This window comes from Cebidichthys violaceus, unplaced genomic scaffold (genome assembly GCF_023349555.1).
Source record: "Cebidichthys violaceus isolate CVI_PGR_0920_01 unplaced genomic scaffold, fCebVio1.0.p SCAF_34, whole genome shotgun sequence".
Taxonomy (NCBI): Eukaryota; Metazoa; Chordata; class Actinopteri; order Perciformes; family Stichaeidae; genus Cebidichthys; species Cebidichthys violaceus.
In genome coordinates this window covers 2,155,050-2,172,339 of record NW_027176528.1, presented here as the reverse complement: position 1 = coordinate 2,172,339, position 17,290 = coordinate 2,155,050, and the positions used below count along the sequence as shown (strand labels likewise).

At 43.0% G+C, this 17,290-nt stretch overlaps 1 protein-coding gene across 2 annotated transcripts; it reads left to right on the top strand.

Moving 5' to 3' along the window:
- The first annotated feature begins 663 nt into the window (after positions 1-663).
- On the top strand, positions 664-16,904 carry ubxn4 (UBX domain protein 4). 2 transcript variants are annotated; one of them, XM_068725154.1, is made up of 13 exons: positions 664-895; positions 1,544-1,646; positions 4,949-4,977; positions 6,936-7,054; positions 7,435-7,588; positions 8,745-8,862; positions 9,378-9,432; positions 10,525-10,689; positions 12,694-12,821; positions 13,334-13,436; positions 14,874-15,005; positions 15,688-15,899; positions 16,099-16,904. In XM_068725154.1, exons 1-13 carry the CDS (start codon positions 814-816, stop codon positions 16,220-16,222), a joined length of 1,524 nt encoding a protein of 507 aa, XP_068581255.1. In that variant the 5' UTR covers positions 664-813; the 3' UTR covers positions 16,223-16,904. The 2 variants fall into 2 exon arrangements, with proteins under 2 accessions (XP_068581255.1, XP_068581254.1); XM_068725153.1 differs by having other exon boundaries at positions 15,685-15,899.
- The last annotated feature ends 386 nt before the right edge of the window (positions 16,905-17,290 follow it).

The window sequence follows — 17,290 nt, the reverse complement described above, 5'->3', positions numbered from 1 at the left end:
TTTCATGATGACAGGTGAGGCTCCCCTGACTGCACGTCCCTGCAACAATGGTCACCGGTAAAAATACGTTAAAAACTGCAAAATGCAGTAATGCAAAGCCAAGATATGCTCTAAATGTGGACATCTTCAAATAGTCTGTGAAAAAACTTTCACATTTGAGCCACTTTTGAAAGCCTTTTAACGTTCACTGTATTGTAAACGCCTTTAAAACCTAAAATGCTCTCAGTAAATATGTAGCAATTTATATACATAGTCATACGAACACATCTACATTTTCAAACAAATTGATAGATGATGTAACCGCATTTTAGCTGGTTGAAGAGAGGTCTGAGACGGTCAGACTATATCACCTAGTTTTCTACTAGGAACCAACGATGAAAACCCGGTTGGTGCTCACTGGGCTTCTTTTATAGGTTTCTTGGTTTGCTGGGTAGCGTAGTTCTTCTCCTAATGCAAATTGCTGATCATGCTGTCATGTCTTCAAATCTTACTTTCCGAAGATGTATACTTTTGCAGTTGAGTAAACAAATCCAGACCTTTTCTTTGTCTACTTTCATTGTGTCATGTTTGTGTTAAAAATAAATCGAAACATAGGCCTAGTATTTTTAGTATGAGAGATGACGGAACGGTCACATGACTCGTGGTGTGTGTGTTCCTGAGCTGTCTCACTCAGTCCTGCCGGTTAATCAGCGCACTGCTCGATGTCCAGGCTCGGATGTAGAAGCTGACAGACTGACCTCGCTTCATGAGTTTCTGTAGTTTGGGTGGATCACAGTGTCACCAAACAAGAGACAGACGACACAGCTCGTAAAGATGCTTTGGTTTGAGGGCTCAATTCCGGATGCCATTAATTTAGCTAAACAGCGAGGCTCAGTCTTTGTCGTTGTCATTACAGGTATGTGTGTCGATTAGCGAGCTAGCTAACTCTACCCTCCATAGGTAACGAGTGATTAAAAAAAACAGCTAAAGCGAGCTAGCTAGCTAGCTAGCTAGCCGTGGTTGTTGTCGTACTTAACCATTGACCAGCTAGCATGGCCAACCAGCTGCCAAAGACACGATACGTGTCGTTATGCATGTTTGAGTAGGATGGCCTAAGAGGACAGAAGCAGTAACCTAAATATGTACAATGATGTGCTAACGTTAACGTTTTATGTTCGCTTGTAGTGTTACTTACTGGCCTATGGAACGCTAACGTCATGCTAATGTCTAACAGCCTAACCAGATTAACTTAACGCTAGACAGAGGACGGGCCAAGTGGGTGTTGGTAGTCCAGATACATTATTTTACAAATGATTTATTGATAGTTGGACGGGTAACGTTACAGTAACACACCTTATCCTAGCCAGGTCGACTAATACGTCGCCACTAAGACTTGGGTCATTATTGCGTCATAGGCTCCAGTATGAGCAGTGACGGAGTTAGTTAGCGCTTTCACCATTGCAGCTTTAATGTAGTATCCCTAACCTCGTCTGACACGACGGTTAATGTGTTGGCAGTGAGCTGTAACTGAACCACTCTTGCTTGTCACTGCCTCTTTCCTCAGACGAAGATGAACAGTCAGCACAGCTGATCTCCAGCTGGGAGGATGACACGGTGTCAGAGGAAGCAGAGAACTGTTGTGTGGCCATCAAAGTCGATGCCAAGAGGTACTGACATGTTTATTGTACTTTAGTTTACTGTCTTCAAAATATACCCACCAGTCTCCCATAAGCAAAATATGATGCCCCACAGCTTTAAGTGCCTGTGACCTGAACAATCCTATTTCCTTCAGTGTACTGAATTAAGCCAATACTTGCCTGGCCTGTTTTGAAATTCAATTTGAAAAATGATTAGTCTCAAAAGTTGTCAGATGAACTTAAATGAGAAATCTTAATTAAGTAACATTTTACATAATTTAGTTTTCCCTTAAAAAAAAAAAAAGAAAAGAAATGTTCTGTTAATACGAACTTCATTAGGTATACATATTTTGGGAAAGCACCAATAGTCAACCCTACAATATCGTTGCAATGTCGATATCAAGGTATTTGGTAAAATATTTGGTGATATTTGATTTTCTCCACATTGCCCCCCAGTCCTAGTTGCAATGTTTTTTTTAATTGCTCTCTGAGTTTGGCACAAAGAAGACGTTTGCTGACTTTACTGATGATTTCTCCTCTGAGCTTGCACACTGCTCTCTCTCTCTGTTTCCCTGCTCGCCCACTCACTTGCTACGTTAATCGTTTTATAGCACTTACAAGGAATTTGTCTTGGTGAATTGCTGCATAGCAATAAACACAGTGCCAAAATCTAAACACATAATACTCATAAAGTTATTCTAGCTCGCATCTTTTTCAAAGGAGCCGATCTTCCCCGTATTACCGGCATGAGGAAGTTAGTGAGTGGTGCTAACTAATCAAAGCTTCTCAAGGTTGCGAAGCAAAGGAATCACTGATTTTGCAAATCTACACACCATCGATAGAGCAGCAACACACAGAGACCAGCATGCATGTAAACAAGGCCTGCTTAGCTACATGTCAGTACTCAGTTTCACAAAAGACAACATGGAAAAAACCTTTTACTACATTACTCCAACCTGTGGACCTACAATCAAAGCCAGCCACATTAGCAGCGCAGTAGTGCTATTCTGAATCTTACTGCTCTTCTCGGCAAGACTATGGAGCCAAATCCAGGCCAATAGTTTTGATCATTTGAAAAAAACTCTTAGGTGGATCACAGTGTCACCAAACGAGAGACAGAGAACACAGCTCGTAAAGATGCTTTGGTTTGAGGGCTCAATTCCTGATGCCATTAACTTAGCTAAACAGCGGGGCTCAGTCTTTGTCGTTGTCCTTACAGCTATGCGTGTCTTTTTATACACCATATTCACATGAATGCATTGGAAAAAAAAAACTGCGAGACTCTGAGCGCCAGCTATCCTGAGGGAACCGGCTACTAGATGGTTTGATTAGTCTTTCGCCCCTATACCCAGGTCGGAAGACCGATTTGCACGTCAGGACCGCTACGGGCCTCCACCAGAGTTTCCTCTGGCATCGCCCTGCCCAGGCATAGTTCACCATCTTTCGGGTCCTATCGCTCACGCTCCACTCCGACGGTGCAGACGAGACGGGCCGGTAGTGTCCCCGACCCTACGGGGCCGGGATCCCACCTCAGCTGGCGCGCTGGCCCTCACTTTCATTGCGCCACGGGTTAGTTTATTTTACTCTGCTTAGTAATATGCTTAAATTTAGCGGATTGTCTAATCTGAGGACATAGTCGAATGGCTTTTTGTCCCGGAGGATAAGGGCGTGGCTCCCCTAGTGAGGGGGGGGGGCTCACGTTCTCAGGATCGGGTACCCCGCTGCGTTGTAGCAGCGTCCCGGCAAAACCCCACCCCTTAGAGCCTCGCTACAGCGTCCTGTCTGACTTACCACGTGTAATACGGTCAGCACGGAGACGAGGTGTCCATCAGCAGCCACGCCCGGCTCATGCAGGCCCGACTGTGAGCCCTGTGAGTGCGAAACGTCAGATATTAAAGTGCGTTGTTGAACGGCACTGTCTGGCATAGTTTATTGCTCTTATACTGCGATTCGTGCCAATTACGGTCCAGAACAGCTTGCTAAACAGAACTTTGTCACCGACGTCAATCTTTTTACTTCCAATTACGTGAATATGGTGTATAGAAAGTACTGAGTCATAATTCTCACTGTAGGTAACAGTGAGAATAGGCTGTAGGCCTGAAGGCAACATGGTTGAGGAAGTCCTCAGCCTTCTTTGTTATGCTGTCACTCATGATTACACGCCTCTCTCAGTTGATGCCACGCCCCCCATGCCAGATCAAGGCCAAAAGTCTGAAACTGAAGAAATACAATCTGAAAATTAAAAAAAGATCTGAAATGCAAAAAAAAGAGATTTGAGACTGTAAAAAAATAAGATCTGAATCTGAAAATATAAAATCTGCTGCTAAAAAATATGACTTCAAATATTAAAATATATATGAAAGTGAAAAATTTAATAAATATTTCATTCAAAACAAATCCAGAACTGAATCAATATTATATTTATAATATATTTATATTTAACTCCCAAAAACTTCTCCTTCACTTATTTTAGTTTGAATACATTGTTGTATTTTTGAAAGTTCAAGACCAAAATTTGAGCTTTCAGTTTCAATTTCTTTCTTTTTTTTTAATGATCAAAGCTATTGACCTGGATTTGGCTCCATACAAGACCCCGCCTGCATAGCTGGTTGAATCAGAGGCGATTGGTTAAGTTTAGGCATTGACCTCGAGTAGTTGGGGTCAGGAGAGCCCGTTTGTTCAGGGCAATGTACCCGAACAAATCAAGTTACCACTACTTCGGGGAGCATGGACGCCTGGCCAATCCTGGCACTTGAATGCTGCATGGGGGGCGGGTCTTGCCAAGAATAGCAGTGGGATTCCTAAATACACAGCTCAGTATGCTAATGTTAACAGGCAAACAATCTGTTAAATAAACAGAAACTAATAGATAGCGAAGAAATCAAAATGGCGGACAGCGATAGCTTCAGCAGCTACTCCATGGGCAGGGTCACCTAGGTGGAGGACGTTCTACCAGCGGCTCAGTTTACACAGGTTTTCTGATAGATGGAGCCGGACAGAATGAGAGAGAGGGTGTCTGTAGATGCACCAGAGACACCATGAAAAAGCACATTTAGCATAATATGTGATCTTTAAATTGAATTTGTTCTTTCAAATGTAAATGAGTCTCTGCACCCTAGAATGCCTCTCTGTTTAACAGTTCACACTCTCAACTCGCAACAGACTGATCTGTCATTGCCAGTAAAATCATTTTTTACCATTTATCACAACAGCTACTTATTCAACACAATCAATTTGACAGGTGTGTAAAGTAAATAGTTTTACATTAAAGAAAGGATGTGTTTATGTGTATTGAGATCCAACGTTTGATGCTGCAACATTTCTTTCCACAGCGAGCCATGTGTGCAGTTCTCTCAGATCTGTATCTTTTTTTGTCGTCCGAAATATTTACAATTTCTTCTTCATATGAATTAGTGTGGAGCAACTTTTACTGACTAATCTCAGAGGAAAGTTAATAGTTGCACTACCCATTACAACGCTGTGTTCATTGGACCGATAGCTACTCTTGACCTAAGCCACTACTGTCTTATACTACTGTCCACAGGCAGGTTTTGTAGAATAGACGTGATATTAGAGATGTCCCGGATAGACGTCTCAGTAAACGTGATACTAGACATTTACTGACTTTACTGTGCTGCACTGTTTCTTTACTGTGTCCTACTGTGTTTCTTTACTTTACTCTATTGGGTTTCATCACTGTGTTTCTTCACTGTGTTTTATTACTGTTTGTTTAGGACATGTCCACACTACTACGTTTCCTTCTGAAAACACATATGTTTTGCTACGTCCACACTAGGCCGGAGTTTTAAAACAAAGAAAATGGATAAGTTTAAAAAACGCTCCAGAGGACTGACGAGTTTGAAAACTCCGGGGTTACCTCGTAGTGTGGACGCTCGTAAACGCATTAGTTTGGAAACAATCTACTTGATTGGTTCTTAGCAGTCATGAGGTGTCCTTCCCTGATTCGTCACGCCCCCTATCACGTGACCCTTTCCCGGAAAATCACAAACAACAACAGCATTGATTACCGATCGGCTACCAGGTTAATTCAACATGGACAACTGATTACAGGTGTTGCTGACCTTGTTGTCTTTACTAGCAGCTGTTGTCCAGTTAAAGTCTGCATTTACTGTTTGTGGAGAAAGCAGCTGTTATTGTAGCGATTAGTGAGCGGCGTGTCCAGCGGCGTTATCAGACCTACGGAGCGGACGTCTGAAGTCACGGTTAGCGGCTTTGAGGAGGACAGACACAAAACGGAGGACTTTCCTTTTCTTATTAATGCTTATTTTGTTCTGCACAACTATTGTGAAGTCCACACACTTAAACTATAAAGGAACTAAAGCAGTAAATGCTCTCCAGTAGGACAGAGACTTCAGCCACCAGCAGAGCTACGAGTGAGAACAGACAACAAAACTGAGGGAATGAGTGAGAGACGTGTGTTCACCACATTTATGGATCCATGATCTAGTAAACCTTTATGTATAAGTTTGATGTATGTGAGAGAGAGAAAGATAGAGCAAGACGCACGCAGCGCTGTAGCTAAGTATGAAAAAGTCTGAAAAATAAAACTTCTAAAACTTTCTACGGAATGTATCTGTTTGAGTTTATAGAGGAATATTTTAGAGGAAGATCTTAAGTATCAAACACGACCTTTCATTATTAAAGACTACTATATACTATATGTCATATTGTTTTCAACTAAGCAACCAATCTACTTCCTGTTTACACCGTCACCAACATGCCCAGTGTACGTGAATAGTCATGTGATATTTGTTGTCAGGTGTTTTAGTCTTGACGGAGATCATTTTGAAAACGATGCCGAAACTTTGTGTGGACGGAGATCGTTTTAAACAAAAAAACAACGTATTAGTGTGGATGTAGCTTTAGTGTACTCTATTGTGTTTCTTTACTGTACTGTCATGTTTGTCAACAATGAGTTGAGTTTCTTGTCATATTCTGTGGGTGTGGTTTCTCAGCCCTTTGCCTACTCTTTAGCAGTTTTAATATTGTGCAGCGGGTGGACTTAGGCTCAAACCTACGGATGAAGTTACACTTTAAAGTATACAATGACAAACTCGGGTCATCTCTGTTCATTTACTATCTCATAATTAGAACTTTGAGTCAGACTTTTGACAGGGCATCTCATAAATTAGTCTTACTAAGACTATTAGCATTGTTTATCATTCATTAGCTTTCAGTTATTTCTATGGCGGAGGTGTATGTGATCAGTGAAGAGTGCTATTTATACTCTGTAAACGCAACAAAATGTCATTTGCTGGGAGCTTGTTCCTTAACCCCACCCCCCCCACCCGTGTGAAGATCCAGTGGTGTGCATACCCTCCAGCTTCTTCATCGGGGAGAATGGGATCCCCCTGGAAGTCATCGCTGGCTGTGTGTCTGCTGAAGAACTGCTGAAAAGATTCAACAGAGTTAAGCAGGTACGGCCACAAAGGTTCAAACGGTGTGATTTGCAAGGAGCTCGCTGTTTTTTTCAAACCTTTCACATGTTTGTATCCAGCTATCCACAGCACCCCAAGGAACACACGCATGGCAATGTTGGTTGGTCAGTCCACTACTTTGGTCCTGACAGAAATATCTCAACATTTTTATTTTTCATTTTATTGTTATTTGAATTGCAATGACATTCTCTACAGACCTTCGTGGGTCCAAGACAATGACTTTGCCATAGTTCAATTGAAGTATATCCAAACCCAAAACATGAGGCCAGGACTCTAACACCTGAGCTACTGCTAGTGAATCTAGTGAATCTACGTGGTGGTCTTTCTGGTAATGATCCTTCTCCCTGTTTTCCTGACAGATGCATGCTCAGCAGATTGGAGGTGGGACAGTGTTACTAGAGGCAAGCGGGCCTGCGGAGGCCAGCCCACTTGATAGCACAGCTCCAGTCCCAGCTCCAGCAATGCCTGTTAGGTCAGCCACAGAATCTGCAGCAGTACCACAAACGGCAAAAGGTGAGTGAGTCTGGATCATATCTAGTAAGTCCGAAAAGGAGAGTTCTGTGCACCTCATTTATCAGGGTACTTTTATAATAGACTGCTTTTAATCAGTTTCCATTTTCAGCATGGGGGAATTAAAGGCACAGATGTTTAGACTTTGCTGTCCTCATTGTCAGGTCACTGTAGAAACTAGCCGTCATAGAAGTGGGAGATACCAGCATACATTTTACAGACAGTCTCTCAATATTAGAGATGCTCCGATGGATTGGCCACAGATCACAACCGGCTGGTAGTCAGCTGATCGCCCGTGACGGTTGACCTGCCAATCAGTCTCATATCTTCCTTTTGCATTTCAAATCTACACAGGTGCTGCATGATGGTCACACACACACACACACACACACACACACACACACACACACACACACACACACTCTCACTCTCGCTCTCGCTCTCACTCTCACTCTCACTCTCATGTCGCCTTGTGCTACCATAATGCATTCAGTTGGCAGTTGGGTGTGGGTTGATGGCTCTCATAACGGGCCGGGTGGGTTACTGACAAAACAGTTTTATGTAAATTACGTAAGGGGTGTTGTTATATGGATATGTTGCACCTGTTTTCTTCTGAGAAAGTAAAACATGTTATATAATGTAAGATGTACTGCAATTCATTTTCAGTTGGATTTTATTTGTCCAGTAACTTTTATTTTGAGATTTGTTTGAGTGACAGACGGTTACTTTGGTCAGTTTGGGAGGAAACATTTATTTAATAGTGAATGTTTAAATATGAACATACGATTGATTTTAAATTATTCCAAGAAAGAGGAGACATGAGCCTGTATTAGTTTGATATATTTGTAACATCACAGCTGAGCGAAGTGCATGAATGTCTTTCATTCTTTTCTTAGTAATGCAGCAACAGCGTTAGCTGACGTTGGCTAAAGCTAACATTAGCTATGTGTTTGTTTGCCAGATGAATGAGCTAGTCTGGCATACTATGTACAATCTTTGTTTTGGTTTCAGCCCCACTGTGTGTCATAATAGGAACAGAAAAATATGATTAAAACGTTAATTGCAATTAATTGTATGACAATTAATTGTCAGCAAAAAGTCATGATTTTGGTGTCAATAAGGTGTCAATAAGCGAGTTAACTCAATTCTTTCCACATAGCATCCCTCTCCAACACGGTAGCTGATAGCAGCCTTCCAGCCACAGTGACTCCTGCAGAGAATGCATCTTCAGATCCTGCTACTGAGAGTGAAAGCAACCTGGACGCTAAGGTGGAAAGGTAGGAGCCTACATACATGTCAAGCTCTCAACATTCTAGACAGGAAATGTGCTTTGTGTTGAGGTGTTGGCAGAATACACACAACCCAATACACACAACAAGGGTCTGCTGACTGAAAGTGCTGCCGGGCTCCGGTAAGCGTCTCGTTTGCGGTTGCCAGCGTTTCTGTCTTAGCGTACATTAGCTGCTCTAGCTTAACCCAGCTAATTAGCCAGGATACTGAATTTCATTACAGTTAGTAAGGCTTACTGATTTTCATACTGACCTTATTTCACTCGTATTGAAGTTGTCAATATAATGTAAATCTATAAATCGAATTAAACTATGAATAGCTACATCAATCAATGACATATAACCTGAAGTTCAACCAACCAATCAGCCTGTAGTTCAGAATCTTTAAACTGCCGAGATTGTGATGAATTAAAACGGAAATGACTCTTATGTGAGGAAGGTGGTAGCATTCATGCATTGTTACATTTATCATTGTTAAGGTAGATGTGATATTGTCCTGTCAGGTTAACCAAGAGGCTGGAGGAGAGGCAAGAACAAAAGAAGAAAGGAGAAGAAGAGGTAAGGAGACGACCTGTTATGGGCACAAGATAGTAGTTCATATTATTCATGGGTTACTCCCCCCCATTATTTGAAATATATAAATATTTGTGATATTTGTTATTGAACAGACACATGATTAGATTCCTCCCAAAGCTGTAAGGAAACTCATTTGTTACCCTCTATCGTCAGTGTTAAGCTGGATGTGTGGCGCTCCCTCAACTCCGCATGCTTCATTTTGGTGTCGACCAGCGACAGTGAGCACGACAGCTATGAGAGCAGCTGCTCTGTAACCGCCTCACTCCATGCACACATCTCAGATCTGCACCAGCTAAGCCCTAACGCAGTCTGTGTCCATTACAGCATCACTGAGGCACATGTAACTGTAAAGCAGAGCTTAACTGCTCCTGTTGATTAACATGTGTAACAGTCACATGCCTTTTAAGAACTGTGTTCAGAACACACACATTTCTGAAAGTAGTGTGTTCTGTACTAGTACATGAACTATGTACAGTACACGTTACTGTCACCTCACCTGAAGACATTTGATGTTTCCTTTCCTGTGAGTCAAAGTCTGTTCTCCTTTCAATTCAATTACATTTATTTTTGTATAGCCCAAAATCACAAATCTTTCCTCGGAGGGCTTTACAATCTGTACTCATGCGACATCATCTGACCTTTGACCCTCACATCAGAACAGGAAAAACTCCCCAAAACCCCTTTAATGGGGAGAAAAGAGGAAGAGACCTTAGGGAGAGCAACAGAGGAGGGATCCTCTATCAGGATGGACAGAAGTGTGATAAATGTCATGTGTACAGAGTTACAACACATTCAATGAATATGACAGAACCACGGCAGGAGGCAAGACCATAAATATAATAGTAATAATGTGCTACCTGTGCATCTCTCACATTAACAGCATCCTGTAATAACAACATGTGGCAGCAGAGGCTGCTCTCACCACTGCTTTGCAAAAGTTACTTTAATGCAAAGAAATACATAGTTTTCATTGTTTTTACAAAAGCAGTTACTTTACAGACTTTGTGCCAGTGTGTGTGCACGTTTGGATTCAAACAGGGCCCCTGACCTACCTGTGTGTCGCCTGTGATTCAGAAGGAGATCAAAGCGGAAGTAGAGCGGCGGAAGATGGGGAAGGACGTGCAGGACTTGAAGAAGAAACAGGAAGGGGACAGGACCAAGCGACTCCTGGAGGAAAGGAACAGGGAGAAGGCTGAGGAGAAGGCTGCCAGGGACCGGGTCAAACAGCAGATTGCCTTGGTAAGCTCATCTGTGTCTCATGTCTGCCCGACCTAAAGAGCACAGCACAGATCACAGGAATACATGTGGAAGTGAAATCCAGTTGTCACGCTACTATATGAGAATAACTGAGAATAGCAGTGGACAATTCTGGAAGCATTCACAACCTTTGTTCTTCAAAATCTTTATGTAGGCAACTCTACTTGTTAATCGTTGGGCATAGTCTTGTTCTTCATCTTTCATATGGAATTTGGCTGGGCTACTTGTCACGCACCACATTGCCAACACGTGCATCATGAATACATCAAAATGTGTGGAATGATCGTGTGGTGTGCCAGCTCAAAGATTTGCCAAACCGTTTTCACCAAAACCTCAAAAACTATGACCAATTTTCATAATGGGAAATCGTTGTGAACAGAGCTCAAGCCCACCCCTGATTGGGGCTATGGGTGGGCGATCTATTGAATGTACTCAATGTATTGCGGCTTGCTCTACGTGGGATGTTGTAAATGAATATATCGCAATATCAAGTACAAATATTAATGACCTCATTTTTTAAAAAGTGTTTTGCTTCTCCCTCTCACAAACACTTACATGACACACGTGTTGTGGCGCGTGTGTGTGTGTGTGTGTGTGTGTGTGTGTGTGTGTGTGTGTGTGTGTGTGTGTGTGTGTGTGTGTGTGTGTGTTTGAGAGTTTACTCAGTTTAATCATAGTGTGAAAAAAAGTTTTACTACTGATCGTCATCGGCCTAGATTCAGTAAAAGTATGCGATGTGGTGCTCTCTAGTCGCTGGTGTGATAATGATACATGTCAACAACAAATCTGTGTTGAACTCGACAGGAGGAGAGCTGGTTACGCTAGTAAGGTTGACAGCAGCAGCTGTTAAGTACATAGTTATGGAGGCTCAATTTACTTACATTATAGTGCGTTCAAGCTCCATTCAGTAAAAATGAGTATTGGACGAAAGTCAATTCTAATCATGATGTGTTCAAATGTAATCTTGTAAAATGTAGGTTTTTTGGTGAGAAACTTACATAAATCCAGTTGTTTGAAGGAGATGTTTTCACAGCAACATAATAAGAGATGAATTATGAGCTGTTTAACTTCCTACACTAGGTCTTAGCAGTTTATAATACATAAATACATGCAATCTTTTATTTCTTAATCATTTGAATTGTGTGTTCGTGAAGCAATGGTGGCGACATCCCCAATTGCAAATACCAACTTAACCTTTTGGTAGCAACTGCTTTTTCCGTCCACTAGAGGGTGCTGAGTTTTTTTTCTTGGTGCTAAAGTCGGTGGGATTGATCTCTGTAGACCAGGGGTCAGTAATAGGCGGACCCAGACGCTGTTGTATCTGGACCCAGAGAACCCTGGTGCTTTACAGTTCCCCTCGCCCAGACCTCGGCACTTAGAGCTCTCTTCATCCTCTGTCCTGCTGCCGGTGAAACTGTCCTCAGTGCATGTGTGCGGTGATGTCGGCTCTATGGTTTCATCTCCATTCATATCTATTCAACCAATGTGTTTCTGATTAAATTGCTTTCAACAGCGCAGAGTTCTTCATAGATCTAGCCTCTTAATTTAGCTCTCGGCGCACCAGACGGATGCATCTAACTTTAAAACGCAGGCTACAACATGTCCTTTCTAAACGTACGATGCTTCCAAAGTCACCGAGTAATTGTTTTCAATGGTTGTGATCTCAATACAAAAATAATGGTGTTGATGTTTTTTTTCCCATCAGCCCTGTTGGTGAGTATGACATGTCTGTGTTGTACTGATGGAGTAGTGCTGTGGAGACGTGTGTGCAGGAGTTACAATGTGAGCTATTACAGTTCTAGAAGGATCAGGGTTCCGTCTTTACTTGTGGACATCAAAAGGGAGGAATCAAAGAGATTTGAGTTTTTGGTGTCAGTTCTAAAACTCAGGTATTTGTAGATGAGATTGGAATGGTACTCCAAGTATTCCTGTGATTTTTAAGCTCTACAAAGAGGATAACATGAGGTTTGTCCCTCTGTCCTGCAGGACCGAGCAGACAGAGCAGCTCGCTATGCCAAAACCCAGGAGGAGGACAAGACTGCCAAGCAGGCCCTACTGCAGGCCAGACAGGCAGAGCAGGAGGCCAGGAAGGAGGCAGTGGTCAGGGAGAGGAGGTAAAGGAGTCATATATACACTAACTGTTGTGGCTGCCAGCACTGCAGGATGTCTATTCTATTTGTTTTGTAGCCTAAAGCAGTCGAACATGAACCGGACCAGAACTCAAATGCTCCAATATATAATTGCTTCCCTCGGTCCGGTCCAAATGAACCCAACTACATGTGTTAGCATTCTGTCCATTCGTGTTGAATATTTCAAGAATTACTAACGATGTTAAAAAGGAAGCACAGCGTTGTTAAAGAAGCTGCACATGTTGAAGTTTGAATGAAGTGTCCATGTGGAGGTATGTCCCATAGTTGAAGGACAAACGAGCAGACAGAATGATCATATCTATGAGTGCACATCTGTAACATTGATAATGGCTTCATTGCATTCAGGTCAGTGGGACTCCACTGTGAAAAATGGTCTAAATTATTTTTAGAAAGCCTTTCCACGAGTGTACAATTACCAATGAAAGGCTCATTTACCGTGTGTGTGTGTGTGTGTGTGTGTGTGTGTGTGATGTCAGTACCATAGCGAGGATACAGTTCCGCCTCCCAGACGGCTCCTCCTTCACCAACCAGTTCCCCTCACAGAGCAGACTGCAGGAGGCTCGCAACTTTGCTGTTCAGGTTTGACCAAAGTATTTCATAATGCCGCTGTGCTTCTGCTCCATGGTGTGTTTTATTTTCACATGATTTCCTCAACGGAATAAATCACTCTTTTCTCTAGAAGACCAGGATTCACCATCACCATAAACTACGTTTTTAATCCTAGAACTGGGGAAAATGGATCATTCTGATGCACCTCTGTTATACTTGTGGTCATATTTTTTTTTTTCGGGAGCGTAAGGATTCATCTTGAAAGTACACCATCTTTGAGTTGAAAGATGTTTTAGTAGCATGTGTCACACACAGCCGTGTTGTGTTTTGTGGGGACATTTGCAGGGGGGACTCAGATCTGGTAACTGGCAATTTCATAGTATTTGACATAAAGGCCTACAGCTGAAAGGTCGGTGCCGTTCATATCACTGTAGTGTTAAAACAGCACATACATGTATTTGTCCATGACAGTTCACAGGAGTACTAGTACATATACACATAGACACAGACACTTCCTGATACCCGTCTGTCCGTCCGTCCCGTTCTCATGAACATGTCGTCTCAGGACCTGGAGGGAATTTCTTCAAAAGCGTTTGTGCTTGCTGTTTCTTCTGATACAGTGAAGTCATTGTGGAGCATTAATGCAGAGGTTTACCGGCTTGGTGGTCTCACTTCCCGGGGCCTGTATCTCACAGCCAGGTGAGCTTAGCGTGGCTCTCCTTGGGTTACCTGCTGCTCACTGAGCCTACCAGTGGTGAATGTGGATAACTGGCTCCATGGAGCTGGTTGTCTACTGGACCTGGTCCGGCTACGAGTGCTTTATTTGAAAGAGAACCATCAGAAGCATGAATAGAAGTACTTCAAATGAAATGAGATGAAACGGTAACAGCAGAATGTGATATTTAATGAGGGGAAATGTATACAACATAATCACATAACCAGATAATAAAGTACGGCTATAATAAGTGTGGTGATTATGTCTTTAGTATACAGAGTATTATGACCATGTGGTGCAAATACAATAGGTGAAGTTTAGAGGGGAAGATAAGGGCTCTATCTGACTGAAACATTTAGAAATCATGTTTCTAATCCTAGTTTTACAAAGTCTCCTCATGTTATTCTCAATTTTGCACGATTAAAAGTAATTTCTGATTGTCGTTATGTATTGGTGAGAGGCTCTGTCAGAGAACCCGAATGTGCTCTTACTCTACTCCAGCTGTCTTGTCCCTGTCGTCCTGTACCAACGATGACTCTAATGGTATCTCTGATCTGATGGGTCGGTAGTCGGTTACCAAGGTTAAAAGTCCGTAACCAAGGTTAAAAGTGAGCCAGAAAGCCTCAATCAATCCCAAAGACAGCAGGATGCTGGTGCTACAGGCCCCTGGTGTTGTAGGATCTCTGTGACCCAATGTTTCCACATCACACGGTCACACCTGTGAGTACGCTTTTGTGCTGGTTCTGTCTCAGGAAGTTGGAAAGCGCTACGGAAACTTCTCCCTGGCGACCATGTTCCCTCGGCGGGAGTTCACCAGTGAAGACCTGGACAAGACTCTGCTGGAGCTGGAACTGGCTCCGAGTGCTTCCATCGTGCTTCTGCCAGTGAGTAGACCAGAGCCCCTCTTCCATGTGTCACCCACTCTCCACGTAACCAAAGTCGTCCCTGAAGCATACGAATAGACCAAAGCAGTGTTTACGGGTGACCTTATGCCACTGTGTTTTAGGAAGGTTTCACCACTTTATTTACCTGTAATAAAGCCATTTGGTATCTCAAATAGCATGCGTATTGGATCACTTTCTAGATTTTATTCATTTATTGTCCTACAATATGCCAGAGCCTCTGTATTTTCTAGCTAGACCACAGGCATTGGGCGAGACTACCGTCTCTATTTTGCACTTGAGACATAAAGGAGAGAAGTCAGCATCGAATGTGATCGTAGATTAGTGTGGTCCCTCCTAACTTAATGTCTTATCTGTAAATAACAGAAAAATCCCTCTGTTTGAAAACGGTGTCTTTCGGTTAATTGACTAAAAGACGATGAAGTGGGTCCGTGTAAATCACACAGATTAGAATTGGTGGACCTGGCAAGAAATCCGGTTGATCGGAGTGAGGCTATAGGCCGCCATCCTCTACTTTCATTCAACACTCATTCAGTATTTTAGCAAATGATCTGATGTTCAGTCCCAAGTCTGTGCGTTTAGTGCAGCGCTGGAGTTGGCATGAGGTTAGCTTAAATCGCGTCTTGTTGTATCCTCATTATTTGGATGCTCTCCCTTCTAGCAGTCCAGCCGGCCCGCTAACACAGTGATCCAGTCCTCTGATGGTGGTATCTGGGCCGTTCTGGGCACACTCCTCTACCCTCTGCTGGCTGTGTGGAGATTCCTCAGCTCCTTCCTCTTTGCTACCCCGCCCCCCCCCGCAGCAACATCCAGAGGCCCCGGCCAGCCGTCCGGCTCCTACACCAACTCGGCATCGGCCTCCGACAAAGCGAAGAGGTACATTTCAGATCCAAGTACATGTATGTGCAGTCTGGGGAACATAAGACTGTGGCTCAGTGGAGAGCAGGGTCGTCCTTCAATCAGAGGATGTGGAGCTTATGGTGGCTGTTGCTGCTGTTGTGTGACACTTTGATATTATTGAGTCAGTTTAGGTCTGTATTGTGGTGATTCACTCACTGTGTTGTCCTGCCATCAGAGAAACTGTGGAGAAGCGGCCCAAGGACTTCAAGAAGGATGGGAAAATCTGCCGGCTCCGGACTCAGGAGGACAGCGAGGACGAAAACAACACCTGGAACGGGAACTCCACCCAGCAGATGTAGCGCAGAAACAGCGGTGTGATTAGTTCAGTGTGATCAGTTGAAGCTTTCTGTTCTCTCCTCCCCTTACTGTCTCCAGGCCTATCCCCTGCACCTCGCCTGCATGGGTACATCTTAATAATCAACAGAACCTCCTTTGGGCTCCAGCTGAGTGTTTTTGTGTTGATTATGACGTGATAGTGTCTCCTAACCCGGGCTCAGGCTACCCCAGCTCAGTCGATCAGACGCGCTAATGAATGAGCATATGGACAGTAAGCAGTTGACCTGAAGATGTTGTAATCTGAGCCTGGCGTCACATTATGAGTCACTGTGTTTTGGAAACGTTTAAACTTTTGAAAAGCGGTTGGCTGATTGCCAGTGACCCATGCAGATTATTACCTAACACTGGGATGATGACATTTTTGTTTTAGATGTATGAAATATTTCAAACAGCTTGCAGCTGCTGGCTGAGGACTATGCATCTGTTGCTGTTGGAGTTCTACCAAGGTGGTGGTGACACACACACACACACACACACACACACACACACACACACACACACACACACACACACACACACACACACACACACACACACACACACACACACACCCCTTGACATTATGTGTCTCTATTTGTAGACAATGGGTGTAGTTCTCCTCATCCAACAATGAAAATTAAAGCAGCCTGTTTTTCAAAAAAAGCCCTGAAACGTGTCTTGTGTGTTTGTTGTCCGGGCTGACATGGGTCCTGTAGTAGGAAGCAGGATTTGGGCTTAGTGAGGTAACTTCAGGGGTAACTGGGTTTCAGTCCTACGCCAGCGGTTCACTTCTTACCTGGGAGATCACCATGGTTACTGCTCCAGAGCAGGTGATGTTAAAGATAAGAGATCAACTCTTATAACAGCAGTGCATACTGACCAATCAGAGCTCTGATCATGGATCAAATTTCCCCTGAAACATTTAACCTATTAAATAATGTCCAGTGTTCAAAAGACACCATAATCATATTCAGGGTTAAATAATTACTTCACAATTAGAATTTCAATAAATACATAGGCAAATAATAAATGAATAATACAAACATTCTGCC